Genomic DNA, 24,226 nt, shown 5'->3' on the forward strand with positions numbered 1-24,226 from the left:
CAGTTTTGGCCAACTGCATTTGAGTATCAATGGAGTCTTTGCTTCTGCTTCAGTTTCTGCATAGCATGAGTTTTACTACTACTATATTCCTAACTGCAAGCTAACAAGTCTGTTTTAAGCTCTGATATAAAGGACACAAAACATTTTAGACCCAAAAATTCACCCACTTGACCTCCCAGTGCAGTGCTAATGAAGGCCTGAACCAGGACTTGCAACAGCAAGTTCACACGACACAGAACTTACATAGGTTAAATACAAGACATTGTAGTATATAGGGCAGGGGAAGAAAAGAAAAAAAGAAAATGAGTAAAACCCTTCACCCCCAAGAATACATACCCTTTTTATGGTCCAACTACAGATAGAGGCCAGACTACAAAAGTCACTTTGTTCCCGTACATACATATTTGTATATTTGCTACGTGACATATAAAAATTATAAAAAAAATTATCCGAAGATGCAATCCCCCAGTTGTCCTAGTGATTTATACATCAACACTAAAAAGCTTTCATAAAGTTCTATAACCTGGACCTCTAGCTTTTAAATCAAGAGACTATGAAAGACATAAAAGGTACATGAACTAAAATGAAATTTCGGTTGAAAGACCTATTTCAGACCAAAATTCAGTGGATAACCAATCAGGTTTCATCCTGATGAATGCTAAAAAGAACAGCTGCATCCCCCACATCAAACTTTCATAAAGGCTGCCAGAGAAGCATTTCAGAACAGGGAAATATCTTTAGAAATGATAAATAAATATGCAAGTGGAAAAACAAACGGCTTTTTTCTACAAGTAATTTCCAGTGGCTAAATCCAAGTTTGCTCAACACAGTAGGTAAGTTATAAGACAAGGCATGCACAACACACACAGGGCCTGAATAATTGTAAAATTAGCACCAGCTACAATCACATATTACCTAAGAGTACATATTTATATGCTAGTGGTTAGTTCAACCTGAAAGTAAGTGTGGCTGGACTTGTTCCATAATTAACTTCACTATACTAACACAAGTAGTTTCTATATGGTACATCATTTCTCTCTAAAATTTCTAAGAATTGATGGCCAGATTTCTGTGATCCAGCCTTTAAAGGTCGCAGTCCAGCTAGAAGATGACAGGATTACTCAATTCAGAATTAACAGTGCAGTCTTATTACATCTCAGAAGATTGTGATTTTTGGTCCCCTTATCTATGAAAGGTGGCACAGAAAAACAAGCGGAACACACTTGCTACACCTGGAACAGTAAGTGCTTACATCTCTGTACGGGTAAAAGTAATAGTAATTCATTACAGTACATTAATTCAGTTTATCACAGTTATCTTCCATATTCCACAGAAATAAGGTAAAATTAAGATATACCTCAATAGGTCTGCAATACCAGATAACTTACTGAAAAATGCCAACATGAAGATGCCATCATTGCCCACTCTAAGCTGATCTGCATCACTGAAATCATCTCGTGGTGGATACTCTTCTTCCTGGATTTACAGGTTAGTGATAATTTAATTAAAAATTTATTTTAGAATAACTATCTTTAGGACTAAATTGTGTTTCTAGATCTAGAAAAGAATTGACATTTCTATAATATGTCCATATCAAGGAACTTCAAAAGAAAAATAATTCATATCAATAAAACAAGGCTTATTGGTACTTATGTTGACAGAGCCCAGAATTAAATCAAAATTGCTGTAGAAGATACATATTATATATTCATCTTAAATGAAACTAGAAATTATTTCAGACGAGTACTTTAAAAATCAAAACCAGCAGAATTCCCCCTTCTTATTGCAACCATCTTGGTATGCAGCCAAGATGTTAAAAACTTATTGGATAAAATCATTACATAGTATGTTCTATTTTTTTTTTTCCTGACAGAAAGGCCTTTTAATACTTTACAAACTATAAAGATTTAGAATAAGGTGTATCTTAATATTGCTGATGCAAAAGCACAGCACTAATCAATTTATAGATTATCCAACAACCTGCTGCAAAACGTACATAAAGCAAAGAAAACCTCTAGGGACACTAGAGGGCATGAGTACATTAAAATTGTTTTAAAGACTTCTAAACTCAGAAAAGACAACTCTTAACTTACACAAAAGTAAACAGAGATATCAGTCAAAACAATGCAGAAATTTCTCTGGTCATGTCAAAATACCAGATCTTAAAATACGGAAAGTATGAGTATGTTTTGTTTTTCAGTGCTTGTTTTTCAACAGGGCTTAGTAGCTCTTATATACTGTTCTGTAGGCTGGGAAACAGAAGTTTTCATTATGGCAGCTCTCACTAAAGAGAGCATGATGAAAACTAGAAAGAACAGTTAAACAATATGTTAAGTAAATAACAGCAAAACAACACAGGATGATACAAGTTAAATAATGCTGCCAGTAACAGTAGCAATCTGATCTAGACAGAAGCAGGAGCAACATTCTTTGACTTCTCCTGTACTTTTTCTCCGACTGCTGATTATAATGACTTAGAACTGAGGTAAGAAGTAGCTTATTAAAAATGGTAATAAAAAAATTATATCAAGGAAGATTAAAGTGAGATTTATTTTGCCGATTCACCCAGAGCAAACAATTACTACTGAAATAATGTAATTCTGATTTTAACGTGTTATTCACTCACTGTACCAAATGTTATTTTATGCATGTTTTATACATACATACATATATATATGGATATATTCATAACTAAAAGGGCATTAAACAGTCACAATGATCTAGAGCTCTGTCATGAGATTGACATATTCACCTTTGTGAACAGTGCAAATTAATCTACCAGGGTATAGTGATTACAGTTAAAAGTATGCAAGAACAAACTGTACCAACTCCAGGCAGCCAGCACTACCCTTCATAACATGGCCATGAAATTCCAGCTGCTCTCTTTCCTTTCAGATTAATTAACCAGACCTCTGTATCACAAGATATTATATTTTAAAAACATTGCTGTTCATACAGACAATTCCAATGAAATCACAAAAAGCTGGTTGAACAGCAATCTTAAGAAGCCGTAACTCAACTGTACATAATTTCAGATGTCCCTAAATGGTCATCTTAACTGATTATGAAAATATTAATTTGTTTAGCATAATTTTGCTGCAGCTGCAAGACTGATGGGGAAAAGTGAAGGAAGGACTGAAAATACATTAAACAAAAGGCTACATTTGAACATGTTTATATCAGAAGCGTATGCCTCAAAGGTTTTGCTTTCAAGTCAGACTATTTTCAACTTTAATTTCAGAAGCTCTGTAAAATAACTTTTTTAAAATAATCTGCTAGCTACTGTACTTCATACTTGCATTTCCACATCAGTTATCAAATTTGCTCTACACAAATTGTTCCCTCTGAAAAAACAAGATTTGGCTTAGCTACATTAACAAGTTTAACAGGTTTCTCTATATGCATGTTGCTAAGGCTTACATGTATAAGAAATGTGAATCAATAAATAATCCAGGGACATGAGAACAGGCATTTGCAATAAGCGTGAGCAACTTATTTATTGTACTCTATGTCAAAAGACAATTATAGTAAACTAAGCTCTATTTACCATCTCCAAAAATTGGCACATTGAAATTATCAGAATCTTTAATGAAATGGTTTTCTCCCTTTAAACCAGATTCAGCCCTCGCTTACATCACTTAGTATCTGGTTTTACAATCAGTCCCACCGCTCAGTTCCCACTAATATAGGCTGTCCTTTGCAAGACAGTGCTCTCATTTAATCTAGTTATTGTCAACAGTCCTAACTTTTCTTCAAAGTATAATTGTTTGCCACCTTTTGGGTCCCATTTTTGAGGAATGAAAAGGGACAATGCAGAATGACTCTGTCCTCTCAGCTGATGCTCAGAAAATGAACAACTTTATAGTGATACTTCTATTTTATATTAATGACATTTACTGAATAATTATATTTATATTTTCTTCTTAGTGAGAATGTCATTGATACCTAGTTATATAGAGATAACTAGTTATTGACACAGTTTATACATACACACATGCAAACTCCTAAAAAATGAAGCACTTTTTTAATATCTTATATTGATTTTTGACAAAATCAGCCATTGTAAGGATCACAGACAATTCATTTGATTGCTAAATATGCTGAAATTTGTATAAACAGAAAAATTAGTATTCCTACAACCAGGAAAACAGTTAAATAGCAAAATATATTATCAATATGAATAGTATATCAAACAGAGGAATTTCTTTAAGCTAAAGGATATGAAATACTACACAGGATCTATTGAAGTCAAACCTATTAACTCCTCTGGAAACAGTGTTCTCTGTAGCTGTTTTACAAAAAGAGGGCTGTGGTTTGTTTTTTTTTTTCCCCCAAGGCTTTGTAGCTTCTTTTAAATTGAAACCTAGCATGGCATACTGTGAGACAACCACCTTTACTCAAGGAAAGAAACTGTTTTCAGTAACCCTTTGGATAGCTAAACTGGTAACTCTTCTCAATGAAGAGGATTTACAGAAGAAAAACTTGTAAGGAAAAAGGATCAAGTTACTTAGTAAAATCCATAAATGATATCTTCAGCATACAAAACAATATGGAGAAGTTAAGGAGGAGGAGGTGTGGGGGGGCATAATGAAACCCAGAAGCATTTGTTTGCCAATAGGAAAATTCATAGTTAAAGTCTAAACTAGAGAGAACTATACCATACCTCGGGACGACTGAGGAATATTTCATCAAACAGACTCCTAGACTCCCTAAACTGGGCGTGCTAAGCATGTAAAAACAGAAAAACGTAAGACAAATGCAACTGAAGAGCATTAAGTAAAAGCCATTCATTGCAACATACAAACAAGCCATTTACCTGTTAGCAATATGTTTGCCCGTTTAAATTAACCTTTTAAAACTGACCTTTAGGATTTGAAAAGGAAAAGATGAAAAAAGCCAGCATAACTAATGCTATCACAACTGATGACAAAGGATTGCTACAATTTCTTTGGTGCATTGAGCTAACTGGAAGAATTTGAAGGGAATAAAAACACAGATTGTGTGTAAATATTTATGATTAAATACACAAAATTAAGTACAAAAAGCACCCATAAATTTTAAGTTTGGATCGTTCATACAATCTATGGAAGCAGGGACTATGAGATCTATAATGTGATTACGGTAATTTTTTTTTTCCATAACATCCCTACCTCATTCAGTAAAAGAGTATGAAAGCAGTTCATTAATTGTGCTATCTTCTTATACCATTTTCCTTTCTTTTGTTCAATTAATAGGTTTGAAGCCTTCTTTACTGCACACTTTCGACTGTACCATGAAATAGTTACCAGCTTCATGTGTCACTCAAGATAATGTAAGGGCATCTAACTCTTTGCCTCTGTTCCCATTATAGTAGTGAAGGGGCACTACATCCTCATTTTACAAGCAGGAAGCTAGAGGCACATCATAACATAATTTACATCCTTAAAGCACTAATTTCATAAACCTGAAAATTAGAAACAGAAAAAATACATTATGTAGTTTGTGTACATTTTGCAAAGTGTGTAATACATAACTCAGACACTGTGTGCAGATCTCACTGCTTGTGATCTCAAAGACAATGAAAATGAGAAAACAATTGCAAACTAGTAAAGTCCATGTGACTTATTCTTCAACAGGTATGTAGAGCTAAGGATCAAAATCCTTCCCCTCTGGATGGCAAATCACCACCCTAACCATAATGTGACTTTTTCCACAGTCTTAATACCGAGTCTTTAATATAGCTTGTGCGTTTATGCATGAGTGTGTGCTGAAAGGGAAAAGAGAGGAAAAAAAAGGGTAGGAAAAAGAGAGGAGAAAAAACACAGAAACAAAACAAGCAGAAACTATCACATCTGAGATCCTTAGCAGTCTGAGGCTTTTAGGTACACTGAGGCGGCTTCTGATACAGTACTGCCTTAGTCTACAGCTTTCCAGTTAATTTCTGCTTTGGTGGAAAGATGGTGTGTTCCTACCTGTGTTTCATAAGTAGGTGAAATTCTTATAAATTTCACTTAAGTGTAAGCACTTCCTGAGTTGTTCTGTGTGTTTTGGAAAAGCATGTATACTGACAGGCTTCATGCAAAAGTTCATTTATCCCTTTGTCACCATAACCTACTCTCCTACTTCTAAAATCTAGATTCCTCCTCACCTCCATTTTACTTATTGTTCTTCTGTCATGGCAATTCTTTCTTTACTGATTGACTGCTCAATCATTTTACTCACTTTTTTTTTTTTTACTATACTCACATTTTTCGAATACAGTCATTTCCCTTCCTCAGCTCCACAAGTGCCTCCTCACAAAGCAACATAATCTTAGTGTTCCTTCTCCATTCCTATTCTTTTTCTCACTCACACACTTCAGCTGCTTTTACAGTACCACATTTTGTCTTCACTTGGTTTCCTTTCTCCACCAATCCCAGTTTATTCTTTTCCCTCTTGCTTCTCATTAAGATCGCTCTGTGCTCCTTACATACCAATGCTCTCCATTCAGCTTTGCCTTTTCTCATTTTGACTTAGACCCATCCGCCCTCACCCTGCCTGTGTTCACTAAGTTAGTTACCTCTTTGACCAACCAAAACCAGACTACTCTTCACAAAACACGTAAGCTGTAAGCTTTAGAGACTCGGTCTTTGTCCTTTTACCCTTCTACCTAATACAAATAACCTCGTGGTTATGTACTGATCAAAGGCCGAGAATAATAAAACTATTTCACAGCACACCAGAAACTCACAGTTCCAGTGTTTTCACCAGAAGTAGTCATGAGCAGTCACACGGTGCATTTATAATGATAATCCTGTTCTGATACAAGACATCTACAAACATCCTCTGGTGACAAAACATCTGAAGTCCTATCTCCTTCAGAACTATCAGCAGTCTGAACTTGTTCATGAAGGACAATCTCCACAAATGTATTAAATTTAAAGCTGTATGCATGTGCTATGGAAACTCATTTTTCAATAATTGAATTTGGCCAAAGCCAGGCAGATTTTCTGAGAATGAGCAAAAGATGTTTCTGACACAGTGACCTAAACATGTGAGAATTCAAGTGCTCCAAAATAAAAAGGCTTAAGAACAGTTTAAAAACTATTGTTTTTGCTTAACTCTATTCTTAGAATTGGCTGAATCCCAGCCTGAGGTTTTTTTCCAATGAAATTCAGGTCAAGGACAATTGCTTTTAAGTCTACAGCTTTCACCCCATAAGGTTCCAGACGTACAAAGTTAAAACCAACAGGAATCTTGCAAGAAAGTTACACGTGCCCCATCTGAAGTGTCATAGGACTGGTAACAGTACCCTTAGAATTAAGGTTTTGGTTGCTAATGTTTTGAATGTAAAGGTTTGTAATTTCAGATTAAGGATTTCTTTCAGACCAATATTTCATCATAAATTGTACTTACATTACAAGCAGTAACAACAGACAACATAATTGCTCTAACAGAAGCATGTATTAAAAGGTTACAAGATGACCACCTCCTAGCAGGAGCTTGGCAAGTAACCATGCAAATATTCCAGATTCACTGCTACATTTAGTAAAACAGGCTTGTACAACACCTTCACTGGTGACATTACACAAACCCATTTTAAATTTAGCTGCATATACTTAAAGCTGCATATACTGATTAGTGCATGGCAGTCAAGGAAGAAACCAACTCCACCTGTGTGAGTAAAAATTTTTTTCCATTCACAGGCACAATGTGCCCAATAGCTACAACCCAGTCAGTAAGATTTTAGAATTATAAAATCATTGAATGGCTTGGGTTGGAAAGGACCTCAAAGATCATCTAGTTCCAACACCCCTGTCATAGGCAGAGATGCCAGTCACTAGACTAGGTTGCCCAGGGCTTCATCTAACCTGGTCTTGAAGAAATGGGGTATCCGCAACCTCTCTGGACAACCTATTCTCAGAGGGTGGTGGGGCACCACTTCAAAATCTATCTGAGGTGGCAAGGAACCACCTTAAAATCCATCTTAAATCACCTTGATCTCAAAATGGGGATTTCTAGTGAAAGCACTGGAAGTCTACATTAAATACAGCATATTATGGCCAATCCTATCAAACAGCAGAACTTCCACCTTTCAAAATTTGGGAGAGAAAAAGAAAGAACAAAATCATCAATTGTTTACAAAACTAACATTTAACATTAATGCAGGTATCGAATTTTTGGTTTTACTCCGAATACTGCATTCTTTATAACGTTAGTTCAAACAAAATTAAAAGCACTGGTTATATACCTATTCATTTACTGTGTACTATAAATAAAATCATGTACCACAAGTTATTTTAAGTCATAGAATGGGTTGGGTTGGAAGGAATTCTACAGATCAGCTAATCCCAACCCCCCTGCCATGGGCAGGGACACCTCCCACAAAACCAGGTTACCCAAAGTCCCATACAGCCTGGCCTTAAATACCTTCAGGGATGGGGCAACCACAGCTTCTCTGGGCAACCTGTGCCAGTGCCTCACCACGCTCTGAGTAAAGAATTTCTTCCTTATATCTAATCTAAATCTACTCTTTCAGTTTAAATCCATTCCCCCTCATCCTATCCCTGACAAAGAGTCCCTCCCCAGCTTTCCTGTAGGCCCTCTTTAGGTACTAGAAGGTCACTGTAAGATCTCCTAAAGCCTTCTGCTGTTCTCCAGGCTGAACAACCCAATCTCCCTCAGCCTGAACATTCAGGGTTACTTGGAACATTCCTTCAAACTTCAGTATTAAAGCTGTCATGAAACAAGTAGCAGGGACTTTTCTTTTTGGAAGATCTCTGCTGTTTGGTATTTCAACCCTTCCAGACTATTAGAATCCCCTTCCTCTCCAAAGCTCTACCTTCTTTACTGATTAAATTTTTTAAACCATCTGAAACACTTAAGATCAGCACTAATTGTAGAAAGTAACGTTAGTAGTGGATACTTAAAAGGTAACAAAATAGTAAATTAATTATTAAAACAGAGTAATATTTGGCTTTCAGAAGTGTTTAGCCAGCTGCTATGCCTCAGAACAGTAAATACTACACACTTTCCATAGTACAACGAATTTAATCTATAAAAAAAAATCTGAAATATCTAAAATCATCTGTTTACCTTTATTTTAATAAATAGGCCATAATACGATCCGAATTACTATAAACAATTAGATTAGCCTCAGGTTTCACAAAGTTGAAATAAAGAACTACAACACTTACTCGCTGGGCAACTTCTGCTGCAGCAGCTGCCATTGCTGCAGCTTTGGCCTTCTCTGCTTCATCGTATGTAGGAAGAGAGGTAGCTACACTGTATGGAGGTGGTACAGGGTAAAATTCATTGTGTGTTTCTGTTCAAAATAAAGAGGTTATGCATTTTTAAACCAGAAAGATATCAAGAATAACAAGCTTTATGTGCATAAAACTACTGAGCTTTAAAGTGCATATTCTCTAGAATCTGAAACTTATGATATTGGGGTTCAAGTTCTTATGAACTTTTAAAAAACGTATTTTTATACAACTAAGTGGTGAACATGTATTAATGGTTCTCTTAGCTGCTACTCACGGCAGTAACCTTAAAATAGATGCTGCAAGGAGCAAACAGTTTATGAAAAAAATTCATGAGCTTAGTTATATCTCTAGGTGTTCCAACCAGTGTTGTTTATAATACCATAGAAGAGACATGCAAAGAAACATCCTAAAAAGCTTTTAATTTTCAACATCAATTAGTTAAGTCTATTAATAATTACAATGTATTTTTATTAGCAAGATCCTGTTGCTAACTTCAATTGCTCCATGAAATTCATTTTCTCCAGATTTTCAGTTTCATCATAGTCTTTTGAAAATGTTCCTTATATCAAAACGAACCACAGACTTCATTGTTACATACCAAAATAGCAAAGTAAATATAGCATACAACCACTAATTAAGTGAATAAATCTATTTAAAATGCACCTCAAGGTTCTGCCTACAGCCAGTAATAGTTTGCACAAGATTGCTTACATGGGAAAGATTTGTCAGCACAGGTCACATGGCAAAAATATGTCAGCACACTACAAAAATGTTACACGTAGGGCTAATTCAGCACAGCTACATGTTACACTTGCAAACACTGTCTGAAAGAGCAGGGATAGGAAATTGCTTCTTTAATCATCGTTAAAGAATTAGGTCATAGATTAATTCCGAAACATTTACTCGGCACATGGGAAATGCAAATCCAGGCAACTTCGCTGAAACAGTGACTTTGATGTTGCCTGCTGTTAGGTCTCCTCCTATACCCTAAAGGAGGGTCACAGCCTCATCAGAAAAGGAGTAGTGAATAAATGGGGAAAAAGTCCTGCTTCTAATTTTCCACAAGAAGTTTTATGAAGAGTCTTTAAAGGAAAACAAATCTTTTTCATGGCAATATTTTCACCAAACATGGCACATACTTTTAAGAAGTCTTAGGTTTGACAGGGGAGTGGAGGGGTGTTAAAACAGGCAATGAAGATTGCTAATGAGGTCTAATAATGAAGCACTACTCAAATATGTAGATTAAATGTGGAACTGAACTACAGGCAGACTTAAATAAAAGCTAATCATTACACTAATTAACGAACATCCATTTAGTCTAGCAATTTGGAAGAATCAGTGTAATTTAAAAGCGTGCTTCCGAACGAACTGGACAAAGGGCTGTGCATGAAAGCCTAGCTTTTTGCTGCAATTGTGCGCATAGAAGAAATACCGCAGCACCGTACCACTCTGAACCAAGTGCTGATTCATACACACTCCTCTCTGACAAGCTGTTATGTAAGGAAAAATACCTGACGTTGCAGCTGCTTCTACGGCTATGCTACAATAAGGTGGGGGGGAAGTATCTGCTTCAGATACGGCTGCTGTCTGAGGAGTCTGTGTAGTCTCTGTAGAAGTGGAAGACTGCTCAGCTGCTGAAGACTCTGGTGGGTCATCCTCATTGTGAAGCTTAAAAGAAAAACACACAAATTTCAGGCAATTCTTTACACAACCACCTAACACTAGCAGGACTGTGATCAAAAAGAAAATTGCTCTTCCACCAAACCAAAGAAAATATTTATGCAAACAGCACATGACTACTTAAGTCCAGTTAAGTACTTTTAAAGTAAACAGCCGAAAGTAATCTTAACTGCTCCCCCTCCCCCCCGAATGTCACTTCTGCTCAGTGACATTCGCAGAATTTTAAAAATCTGCATTTTTAATGTTTTCTATTGGGAAAATGCTAAGTTTAAAATACTTTCTATTCCATTAATATTTTAAAACTATTAAACAATCTTCTTAAATACGTTCATAAAATATATTAACTGATGTTAAAATACAACAGGTGAGCAAAACTATTTTTACTGTATCAATCTACAGGAAATCAAGAAATAACACTACTTGCATAAATGTAATTCCTATATTCTTGCATCTCGTTAGAGAGCTTCTCCACTCAAATTTTAAGACTTTCCAAAAAATTCTGCATTTCTCTACCGTCGAGAAAGAATCCTTTCCTATGAAACTAAGTTGCTGGTTTGCTTACTTTTTAAAATGTAGTTCTAAAAGGACATGTCCAGTTAAGCTTACAGAGAACTGAGAATTACGATAAGCAAGCATGTTTGTTAAAACAATAGAATTCAGATCCATCAACCAACGTATGTTCTTTGAGAAGGTGTTTTTGATTATTTTAGCTAAATTGATAGCGTTTAGAATCAAACTAAGAAGGAAGAGTAAAAGCTTGATATAAATAAAAAAAGTATTAGTACATACTAGTGTTCACACTAGCGTGAACTACAAGATGCCTATATGATGACTACTGAGGCATTCATATTTAAAACACAGTCAGGTGAATAAATTGAACATATCTGAAGCAAGAATTCTATAATTTTGATAGTTTCTAAAAACATCATACAGAATATTATTGTCCTAGCAACAACAACAACAAAAAAATACTAAGAATATATCATTACTTTTGTATTGGGCAAAGTGTAATCAGATTATTGGAAAATAAGAATGCTAAACAAATTTTATTAACTAGCATTATATTCTTACAAAATGATTGTATATCCAAAGTATATCTAAGTTCTGCAGGTTATAAATTCTGTGCTTTTCTTTCTAACAATAAACTAGTGATAACAGAAGGAATTACAAGCAAATAAGACATTTCAACTAAAGACAGGTAAATTGAAAAGACAGGTCAAGGGCAAATGGAAAATACTTCAAAAAAGTTACTGTGACAGAACAACTTCATAAAATTTTCACACGGCTTCTATGCTATTGTCTTTAAATGTGTCAAATTTGAAAAAGTGTTGTTACTTGTTAGTGCCTTTCTCGAGAATCCTTCCAAATTCTGCATTCAAAGAACTATAGCTTAGAGGAAAGGTTTCATCTGTATATAAAACAGATACATACACAAATCTATATACATACACATATACACACACACACATGCACACAAGCACACACAACACACACAGGCACATGCTGTTGAAGAGGGGTGACCTCGAATAGAACTGATAGGGGTTATTGAAGGTCTCTGGGTACTGAGCAGTCAGGTCATTTAATGTCTAATCAGTGATCCAGAAAAAGCAGTAAACTGAGAAATACGTAAAGCTATTTATAGTAGTTAAGGCCTGAAAAAAGAAAACCACTTCAAAATAACCTAATGTATTTAGAGATACAGAAAGCGTGTGAGAAGACAAGACACTTGATTCTAGAAAGGTCAAGCAGGTCAGAGAAAAATGGTTCTACATTAAGTACAATCATTCTCAAAGATCGTATGGTATTGAAGTTGATACAGCTAACAAAACTACTTTTAAATAAAATTGTCATTTTACTAGCAATGAGACAAATAACAGAAAATTTCTAGCTTTTTGCATTAATGGCTAGTACACCAAATACAAATAGCATCTGGGATGCGTGTGTAGTTCTGACTACCTCACTGCAACAACCTGGTCTACAAACAGGGGAAGAAGTAAAGCCTAGTTAATGTATTTCTGTCTGTTATCTTCGTTCCTCCTTTCCTCTTGCTGTCTGCTTCAATAACAGCTTTTTCCCTCCTGCCAATACACCGCTTGTGCTGTGACTGTTCTGCAAAGATTCACAGCACCAGTTGGTCAAGGAGCATATCACTGCTCAATACCCACTCTGACATTACTGAGGAAATTAGTTTTCTCTCTTCTGCTTGGTTTCTTGAAAGCTACTTTTCCCCAGATTATTTGAAATTTATTAACAGCTACAAATGATGTAGGTAACATTAGGTGCATATTATTCTCCCAACCTAAGACTTCTTTACTTCACCGTGTTAACGAGTCATTCAATTGTTGTAGCAAGTGCAATTAGGAAACTGAGAAACTCCATACTACAGGCTTTATACAACGGAGTCCTGTTACGCCTTTCAGAGCATTGAGAAGGCATAGTTCTGATTTTTGTTTAGTATGACTCATTCAGGGACTAAGTATTTCTATTTATCCCGTCTTTTATTTTACTCTATAGACCTTTCAGAACTTCTTAAGTGTATAAGGGTTATCCTATTGCAGTAAGACAATCACAACATTCCTTACAGGATACCCCAGCATTAAAATCACAGGAAGCGGCTTAAGAAGCTTGAGTATTTACAGCTAGAGTAATAAATGCTAATTGTCCCACGAGCAGAAGCTAGCTTTTGTTAGTGCTGGTTCAAGTGTTGACTCCTACTCTCTCCTCAAGACAGTAACTTCAGCTCTTCTGCTCTCCTCGGACTCCAATGGAAAAAATTAAAAATAAAACAAAAAGCATAGCTTGCTCTGGCAAGCTGGAAGTTCTGCCTATGCCAACAGTGTAGACGTGCTGCAAGACAGGACGGTACAACCGTCTCCATCTGCCTTGTCTTCACAGGGCACTGATCCTCTTCTGTGGAGTCACCAGTTTGCTGGCAACCTGTAGGAGCCCAACTCTCTTTGAACCTCCCCCTGCCTGTTTAATTTTGGCTTATACTGGCTGGTAAATTTAGAAGCTATTTTTGGAGACAGGGGAAGAAGAGGCCTGACACACTGCATTGGTTTCATTTCCATAGAAACCAAGCTAAAAACACTCAGAAGGGAACAGAAAACGTCTGTTTCAAGGTATTACTTAAGCTATGTATTTAAACATCACCTTCTCACTATTTAACGTTAAAAGTGAAGAAATTAGACCTAAAAAGTTTTCCAACAGCAAGATTATTTTAGCCTGCCTTTTTAATTAAAGGAACAAGGGGAAATTACAGATTACAGTTCAACCCCCCCACCACCACCACCATTATATAGTTGTAAGCAATACAACTGCATTTGCTAAGATGACAGCAAAAAAACAAACAAAAAAAACAATTGCTAGGACCTCTTGAACTACAAGCAACTGCAAGTTACCACCCTCCCCTGCCCTCATCACAGCATTTTAAAAGTGGGATGCAAAAGACGTTTTTTCCTGTTATTTCTGTATCAAACTTTCTTCTGAAAAAATGCTTTCCTTCGCAACTGTAGTTTAGTTGGCCATACCTAGCAATAGTTAGCTGTCTAGAAATTCATCTTCATAAAATCCAAAGCAGATTTCTTTAAATCTTGGCTTGTATGCAGTGTATCTGGCTGACCAGAAGCTTTACAATTAAAAAAAGGGAATATTTGTTAATCGATTTACATTTCTCTTAAACTATACGCACAAGTATTTCAACTCCAGCTTTCACAGCCCTTGAACTACAGTACACTCCAGGCTGAAGAGTCAGATGTATCCGTCTTAGCAGATACACTGCAAGATGTGTCTGTCTTAGCACAGCTAAAATTCAAAGCTAAATACAGCAGCAATGTTTTTTCTGACAAACGCTTAAAATCTCATGGAGACTACCAGAGAATATCTGCAATGTAGGAAAAAACACATGGTAAAAGTCACCTGAAGAAAAATAATACACCTTCAGTTTATTTCGCATAAAACGTCTATAAAACAATAATTCACTATTTCATTCCAGAAGAAGCTAAAAATCAGGGACAGATATTCCAGCATAAAAAATATTTTGGAAAATACAGCTATTTTAGCATTTAATTTTTATTACAAATCACTTCTTTAAGTGCTGCATTCTCCTTTCCTTAAGTCCTCTGTTTTGTTTGTGTAGTTATTTCCAAAGTAATCAGATCTGATACCTAAAATCTACTTATACACTATAGAGAACATGAACCAGAAGAAAGTGCTTGGCACAGGGTCCTTTTCTGAGGGGACAGGCATGGATATTTTCACTCTTTAAGCCTTTAAAGGAGGAAAAAAAAGCAAAAAAAAAACCACCTCACTCTGCTTACACTATTCTTTTGCCTGCAAACAGTAATTTTCTATGACCTACCAAACTTTGCTGGGCTGGATAAACATTTTGCTTCATTTAATAGAATGGTTTGGGCTGTAAAGGACCTTAAAGACCATCTAGCTCCAACCCCCCTGCCCTGGGCAGGGACACCTCCCACCAGACCAGGTTGCCCAAAGCCCCATCCAGCCTGGCCTTGAATACCTCCAGGGATGGGGCACCCACAGCTTCTCTGGGCAGCCTGTGCCAGTGCCACCCTCAGAGTAAGGAATTTCTTCCTCTCCATCTAATCTCAATCTCCCCTCTTTCAGTTTAAATCCATTACTCCAGTCAATGCATAGGTAATGCATTGACTGACTTGTAGAAGAGGGGCAATATAGGCAAGTTGTTAAGATGCACTAAATTTTAAAAAGGGCACAGGAAAGAGATATCATGTGATGACGTCCAATGCCACGTGTATACTATTTGCACAAGATTAGAACGATGTTTTCTGATAATGTAGATAAAGTAGCACATGCCAGCTCTATTCACATTGATAGGTTAACATACACAAACATCACTCAGTAATTCTGGTAACTAATATTCTGCACATTCTTCCAGAAGCTGTAAATTTCCATTTTAAAAAACGCGATTTACAGAAGTTATGTACACTGTAAAATTGTTGCAACATAATTAATTTCAACAGCACGTTACAAGCAGTATAAAAACCTTGTTTAAAAATATAAGCTACTTTCATGCTATTTATAAAATTTCTTTAGTGTAGCATAAAATTATCCAGAAGATGCTGCCACAGACAAAAAAAAGCATCTAGCTAGCTTGCTTCTTCTGTCTTTTTTTTATACTTTTATGACCAGCTCATCTTGACACAACCTGACTTTTAGGTAAGCTTTTGAATAAGTTTTAGTAGTAATGGTTCTGCCTGGGACACGGAAGACCAGCATTCTCACCAGCAATTTTCAATTGTAAGTACTTTGATTTGTCCTCCTTTCTAGCCTTTCCCATGATATTACTATTACATTTTTCAGGAAGCTTGGCTCCTCCAGTTTTGACCTCACACTGATCAGTTTATGAGTTCATCCCAATGGTGTTAAAACGAATACAATGCATAGGAACTCCAAAACACTGAATCTTATGATATGCTTTATGTGAAAGCATGGAGATAACCTAACTAGATCATGCAAATTCAACCTTTGCATGCTAAGCCAGTCAACTGGTACACCTCCTCCATGAAAAGCAACACTCTCAGCAGCAGAGGCTTATCTTTGTCACTTTGTAGAAGTTAACACTTCCACACTTGTAGTTTTCTAGAGCAAGTTTCAGACCATGCCGAAAGGTCAACCAAAAATATCCACTTACTGCAGCTTCTGGTGCTGCAGGGAAGGACTCATCTTAAGATTGCCTCTGCAGTGCGTAACAAGTATTCCAACACTTCTGCAGTAGATTCAGGACCTCTTCCATACTGGTGCACAGGTATTTATTCCACAGGAATTCTAACACAGTAAATATTATAGGTGGAACAAACAGCAGGTTAACAAGAAAACTTTCATCATCTTCATCAAGCTTTCAGGAAGCTTCTCCCTTTTTTTTTTTTTTTATGTTACACATGGTATTGCTATGTACTAAAAAAAATAAAGGTCTTTTACACCTGCCTATTGGTAATGATTTGTAAACCTATTCTTAACTGTTCCATACAAATGAGATGCTATTCATAAGAAATGCAGAATACACAAAAACAATTTCACTAGACCACATAAGGGTTGCGTATTAAGTGCTGGTCTTGTAACCACATCTTGCATCGCCTCTTTCAGTTTTAGTAGTGTAAAGTAGGGCTTCTTCATCTGCAAATAGCAAAGTGTTAATCTTTGGATTTTCTAGGGAAAAAAATAAAAACAAATGCAATCTTGAAATAAAATTTCGTTCTGAACCTGTTGTGAAAATAGTTCATGTTAGAGACAGCTTTTAGTTCAACTTGCCTATCTCTCTTGTTTCTGAATGGCATTATGGTCTAACCAGCTCACACTACAGACTATTGCTTCCTTATTTTTAGAAAAAAAATAAACATAAAACCCATACCATTAACCTATAAATGCCATTCAAGTGTTAAGATCAATCAACCCTCATTTAGGTCACTATTGCTTTTAGTTTTGATTGTTCGGTGGCTTTTAATCTGTAAATACTCTTAGACAAGAAATGCAAGAGCAGAAGAGAGAAATAAATCCTTCCACTAAAGAACTGTTCTTATTTTCTTAGGAGGAAAATAAAAATCCACAACAGCATTTGGAAGAAATCTTTCATAATTTTTAAAAATAAAATAATATTGGGGGGGGTGAAGCACACATCATTGCATTTTAAGTTACTAGCTTTCTTTTAAGTACAGGTTTTCATCTTCTGCCAATACAACAGCAACTTGGGGAAAAAGGCATCATCTTGTTGTAACACCAGCCCAACACAAACTCACGCGGAGCGGACTGACAACTTCCCAGCTACTTAGGAAGCAAGCTACTTGTAGTCCCTCATCATCATATGCAATCTCTCCTGAAACACGCAGTACTGGCCACAGCCACAGAACTCTAGAAAACTGAAAGTCTCTGAAGATGAAAGTCTTCTAATAAATACCAAACCCTGAAGCAATGAAGATTATAAAGGCACTCAGTACATTCTGGTAAAACACCAAAGTCCAGCAACTTCCAGCTACCTTTTGCTTTTAATTCTTTGGTATTTATCTAAAACTAACTGATCAAATTTAATCAGCACTCCCAAGCACACGGAACATTTTTTTTTTCCTCCATCATCCCATCACTTGGCAAGTCTCCGCTATCACATACTGAGATCTAGTGACAGTCATGATAGTGGAGTGGCTTTTTTTGGTTGCCTTTTTTTTTTTTGTCTGTCTGTTGTCATTTTTTAAAACGATACATCTCTGCAGAAAGTTTTCAACAGTAGTCAACATGTTTTGAGGTCAAAGGTGTAAAATCTGCAGTAGAAGCAGAAAAGCAGAACAGAAGTCCATTACTGCCATTCCACAGCTGTGTAGAAATACCAAGTGTGTCAGCTAAATAAGGATTAGGTACCATGGAAACCCGCAACCTCTGTCGGCAAACTTCTACTGAAAAGAATCCGAAAAGATTTATACTGAATGTTGTTGAAAAATATGTTGCAACAGGATGGCTTTTCTGCCAAAGTTAGACACCCATGTATAACTAAGGTGAGCCACAGACACTGAAGATGCTTTACAGGCACTTAACTTAGGAAGCTGTTAAATAATTTTAGTCACTTTTGTTTAACTAGAGATCTAGCCTATTGGATTTTCCCAATTATCAAATTATTCCTCAAAGAAACCTACAACCAGCAGAGGGAGGCAGTAATTAGAAATGGTGATCACGACTTCCTCAAGGAAAAATGTTCACCTCCCCCAGTGGCTACTTTACATATACAATTTTACTTTTTCTCATTGTAATCCAAATTTAAACAATTACACATTAGATAGCATGACATACACATTTGCATTCATTCCCTATGGCTTCTTAGATACCTATATCTTCCCAACCCCTACATTAATAGCAAATAACCTGCTCATAAAGGACATCAACATACCATGTGTCAGTATCAGAACTCTTCTCTAACAGTAAATATTCTAAAAACTAAACGATTCTTAGTAGTGTTAACACTTCCATTTCTCCCCACTTAGGGGGGTTTCTTCTCTCATACAAAATTATTCAGAGATAATTCTGAATACTGAAATTTTGGTATGATCAAGATATACCTTTCATATTTATTGTAAAATTTCAAGTCAGTTATAGTTTCTAGAAGTTTTTCCTACCACATGATTATAGGAATTAATTGTAAATCTACCAACACAGAACTGATGTCTCTAACACTAACGAAGCGGACAATTAGGACCAACAGCTTTCAAATCTTTTTTCTGCTAGTGTAAAAATATTTCTAGAAGAGAAGTTTGTAAAAGCTTACTCTAAAGCCTGTGCACAGTAACAAATTGTAACTAGTAACTCTAGTTACTAAAAAGATCACCATGCACCACCTAGCCTTCTGTTTGTCAAATGGTAACTCAAGAACAGCTTGAGGAACTAGTTTAAACTCTATTAAAAAAAGTATAAAAAATGCTCTCCTCCTTGAACACTTTCTCATTCAAAATGAAAATCTAACTTACAGACCCATTAGTAAAAAAAAGCAGTATTACTCAGACCAGAGATCAGTCTAAGGAAACGTTCTGTCTCCAGCACAACTATCAGGATATGCACGGAAAGCACAAAAACCTTAGTCATTTATTTGCCATCCATTTTCCTCAAACTTCTCTAACATTCCCAGCTGTTATATTATGGCTGGTAAATGGTACATCTCTGCTTCGTTCATTTAGCATCTGTTATGGATTTGATGTGCATGAATTTACATTCTTGGATCTGCTAATACTACCAATGATCCTGTGTATTAACAAACTCCATATATTCATTTCTCTGCACGTAGCTTATTTCCTGTGATTTAAACCAAAGTTCGGCCTTTTGGGGGGTGACTAACAGCTCTACAATTGCTTAGCCTTGATGACCCTGCGAGCACCGGTCACTTCCAACTCCCACCAACCATTTTAGACTGCACTGTTACGAAGGCTGCCTCCCTTTGCCTGCTGTAGCTCCACTAGGCTCTTCTTGTGAGAATCCCCAGGTGCACACAGTACCCAGCATCTGGGCAGTTTCATACAATGAGCCTTCTTGTTCATTCTCAGTATCTTCCATGGTCATGGCCAATGTTCCGTCAGGATTTGTTGGCAGCTGCCACTAACCAACAGCTCCAGCAAAATATCAGCGACAGCTCCAGGAATCGCAAATCAAAAGAGACACACCCTGACTTTCCAGCAGCTTTATAGAATCTGTTCAAAGTATATTCTGGTCATTTGACACATACAAAACATGTAAGCTGTAATTTTATTTTTTTTTTTTTAAAGTAAAATTGGGAAATACACAGGGCTTTCACCAATAGCAAATTTAATATTCAACAGCTAGTTCCAGCTTTCATTTTAGCTGAAAAATAATCAGTTGATTCAAAAAGCTGGGTATTACTGTAAATGTAATACATGCTTCACTTAAAAGTCAAAGTACAGTAGAACAGCTCACACAGCTTCCTAACAAGGACAGTGCAGGAGGATGCTAAAAATGGCAAATTCATTTTACAGGGGGAAGATAAGGAAAAAGTAGTTTTTTGTTGTTATTGTTGTTTTGGTTTGTCTTTTTTGGTTTTAATTTTTTTTCTTGGAGAAGTATCGTGGTAACTGCACTGCAGAAGGAGCATAAAATTTCACCTTAAATCCCTGACCAAAGTTCAGCAGAAAAAAAAAAACGACTCCAGTTTATGCCTCTTATATCACAGGTAATTATGTGTCCTTGAAAATTCTGGAGTAGAACTAAGAAAAAACTTAAAGTGTCTCAACTTTTTTTTTTTTTTTTGGCAGCACTGAGTTTTTCCTCTCTTCTGCACCTGAAAAAGCTAGTCATGAAGGAACAGTCTCCTACTCAACACCATGAAGTAGCCCAAAAATGAAAATATTAATTAAATAACACACAAATTAAAAAAATTATCAAGTCATTAAAAACTAACTCACTCTATTCTTATAAGCAGGTCAATCACGTGTGATTTTTTGAGCATAGCTCCTTTTCCTAGTAACAAGAAAATAGAGTACTCAAGCTCATCAATTTAAGATAGCAGTAAACTAAATGATTAGAGAAAAAAACAGATGTTACAACAGGTTAAAAAACCCATACATATACACGACATGACCTGAACATACTTTCTATGCATTACATGCAGAAGAATGAGCTCTAATGAAGAAATCCTCACTTTGATTTGTGGTCTTATCCTTCTCCACCCACTATGGAACACACAGCTTTAATAAAACACAACTCACAACAACCATGACCTTTAGGCCCTTTCTTTAAGGAATGCATTTTTATGTCTCAACAGATAGTAGTGAGCTTTCCAACCCTATTGTTAGACAGAGCTAGAGTGTCAACTAAGTGTTTTAAAACACGTCTACATAATACATGGCCCGAAGCACAATTCTCTGGGCCCCTCAATTGTTAGATGATGCACACATCTAGAAGCAGGTACTTTCCAGCAGGTCAAATTTTTAACTGTGAGGTAGCTAAACATCAACAAAACAAAGCATCATAACAGTCTAGGAGGAAGCTCAACTGTTCAGAGGAGAGTAGCAGAAGACCAAACTAGTGCCACCTCTGAACCACAGTAAGTACATAAAAATAGCTGACCCTGAGGTACAGGGAAGGAACACGGAACAATGCTCATCACCAGCTGTAGACCAACACTGCAGGGCTTCAGCAGCCTACTCATTTGTCTGAATTATGCTCTCTCATTCTAGGATTTGGAATAGGTTTTTAATAGTAAACAGCTTACAATATTATTTTTTCTAATTGCATTTGGTGCAAGCCTATGTTGTGACCCCAGTGTTAGAACTTTAACTAAGAAAATCTTAATGCTTCAGTACATTCCTTAAAAATACCTTAGGTACTGTTTCCTTTAAATTCCAAAATGACAGTAGATTCAAAATACCATAATCAACTGCACAACTGGCCTCAATAATACCCAGCATTGTTATTCTAACCGTCTTGTGCTTTATCTAAGGCATCCCTCACGTCACAAAAATGAGAAGTGTTAACCACACTAAGCATTACCAGAGCAATGTTTAAATGCAAGCTTATGCTACTTTGCAAGAAAAAAAAAAAAAAGGTTATTTCTGCAATATGGAGATAGGATGATGTTTACAGTATCATCTATCATTTCTTCAAGGCTGCTCTACATAATCTTTTCAAATTAAGCAAGGAAAAGCAAAAACAGGTTCATTGATTCAGGCTACATATACAGCTTTACCAAGAACTTGATTCTGACCCCTCTTACAGTTAACATTAACAGGTTTAATGCCAAAATATAAAATATTCTTCAAAGCTAAAATGGACAAATTATGTTTGCGAACTACTACACAGTAGTCAGAGACCAAGATTCCTCCTCTCTTTTTACTCCTGGAAGGCCACGTTTTACAAGAAGGAATATGACAAACCTCTGCCAAGCACCTCCAACAGTAACTGAAGAAAATGAAAAGTGGCGTTACAAACAAACAAAAAAAAAGTAACATACAGGATACTGACCGGATTTTGTTGTGTCTACATCAAAGTTTTGAGGCCTGTTTTCTAAATCATCCTGTCCATTCCAAACTCAGCTGAATGAGGCACAGTCAGGGACGAGGTTGTGGGGGGTGGCTCAGTACCTAATTGGAGTTGGATTCGATGATCATCACGGGTCCTTTCCAACTCAGGATATCCTATGATGTTTTGGTTACAGAGCGATTGAAAAGTAAGTTAGACTGTTCCTGTTTTAGGCTAATCTTAGCCTATGATAATGGAAATGATGCTTAAGTGGAATAAACAGTTAAATGTTAAAATGGAAATATATTTTCCACTTTCATTATAAGTCTCAAAGCCATAAGGCATCCACATCCTGACATCTGTGAGCCCTGTCTGTGCAAGTCAGAAATGACTTCAGCACAAAACAGAAGAAGTTAGTCATTTTCATTAAAAACACAGCTGGCAAGGGGGGTGCCCATTTTATTAAAATATGCTAGCTGTTACAGTACTTGTCCAGGAAGTGGGAGACCTAAGCCTGAGGCAGCTCAAACCCACAGTCTTGGCTGTACAATAGTTCAGCTTCAGTAGGAAGGGTTGGCAGTGCCTCTCCAAGCTAACAAGTTGCCAATTTTTTTCATTCTTTTGTGCCCATCTCCTCTTCAGATTACTTTTCTTCTCAGCGTGAAATCGATTTGCCCACTGTGGGTGTGCTGGTATGTGCCATCATTCCCCTTTCCAAAGCAGCTTAAGCACCTGAAGTCTAGGAGGAGGTTTGGAGACTATGCAACTCAACACCATGATCAAATCTACAACAGAAAACTAGGGATTAGGTCCCAAGAAGTTAGGAATAATGATACATACTACCAGTTGTACTGATGATACATACTTCGTCGTTTTGTTAACACTGTCATTGGGAATAGTGTTTCAAATACAGCCTAGAATTAGGCATTTCTCCTAAGTGCCTCATTTTCACCCCACCTGGAAGACTTCTACTAAAATTTTATATTAACACATCACTTTCTAAGTACTAGGTTTCTGATGCTCTCCTAACGTACTTCCTACCTCATTTTTCATGCAAAGAAGCTGACAGAGTGCTTCAAGTTCCTCTTTTTTAAAGTCGCATGATCTGAACAGATCAAGCTTGGCCACATTACAGGTGTCTTCTGCTGAGAACCGTGTTATTTGAAAGCATTTTCTTCCTGCTACCAAACTTCTGCCTTTTATTACTATTTAACAGAGTTACAAGACTTACTAGATGTGTCAGGTACACAACAGCTTGAAGATTTCCTTTTACCTTCCACAGCTTAATGTCACATCTTAGGGCAGGCATATCCTTCTTTTAAGAACCTAACCCCCCCCACACAGAGCTTTCACAAGCCAACAGCTTGCTGCACCGGAACGGACAGTGATATTTCCATCCTTTCCTCCCTGCCTATCTCTTGCTCAGACTTAACCCTAAATTTATGCCTAAAAATACTTTTGGAGCAAGACATGAGTGGAACAACCCAGGTACATTTTACCAGTGCACATTACTCATTTTGCTCAGTACGGTAATACTGGTGCCCTATATAACTAATCCAATTTGTACACGGGGCTGATAAAAACCCACCTTACTTCCCCTTGCGTCCCCACCAAAGAGACAGGAAGCTACCCACATGCCACAACCTGCGCCCACACAAAGCAGCAGCAAGCTATTGTAGCTGCAGCCGCTCCTGCTCTATCAGTGAGACAGGGCTTCTTCCTCTGAATCAGGCACAGAGCTGGGTATTGAAGCTGTGGTCCTCCAAAAAGGGATCCAAAACCAGCACACCAAGTCAGAGCATCCTGCTTAATGGGTATAATACTTTCTGTCTCCTTGT

At 36.7% G+C, this 24,226-nt stretch overlaps 1 protein-coding gene across 5 annotated transcripts in view; it reads right to left on the reverse strand.

The window, feature by feature from the left end:
* Window positions 1-24,226, reverse strand: part of NDFIP2 (Nedd4 family interacting protein 2) — a 140,884-nt gene that overhangs the window by 110,852 nt on the left and 5,806 nt on the right. For 3 of the 5 annotated variants that reach the window (XM_083807987.1, XM_083807986.1, XM_083807988.1), the window contains exons 2-5: window positions 10,736-10,892; window positions 9,156-9,283; window positions 4,664-4,723; window positions 1,389-1,476 (exon numbers count right to left, since the gene is read on the reverse strand). In XM_083807987.1, coding sequence (XP_083664113.1) covers window positions 1,389-1,476; window positions 4,664-4,723; window positions 9,156-9,283; window positions 10,736-10,892 — 433 coding nt within the window. The remainder of the gene's footprint in view (window positions 1-1,388; window positions 1,477-4,663; window positions 4,724-9,155; window positions 9,284-10,735; window positions 10,893-24,226) is intronic. The other 2 variants (XM_083807990.1, XM_083807989.1) reach the window with 1 other exon arrangement.

This window comes from Anser anser, assembly GCF_964211835.1.
Source record: "Anser anser genome assembly, chromosome: 1".
In the NCBI taxonomy this organism is placed as follows: Eukaryota; Metazoa; Chordata; class Aves; order Anseriformes; family Anatidae; genus Anser; species Anser anser.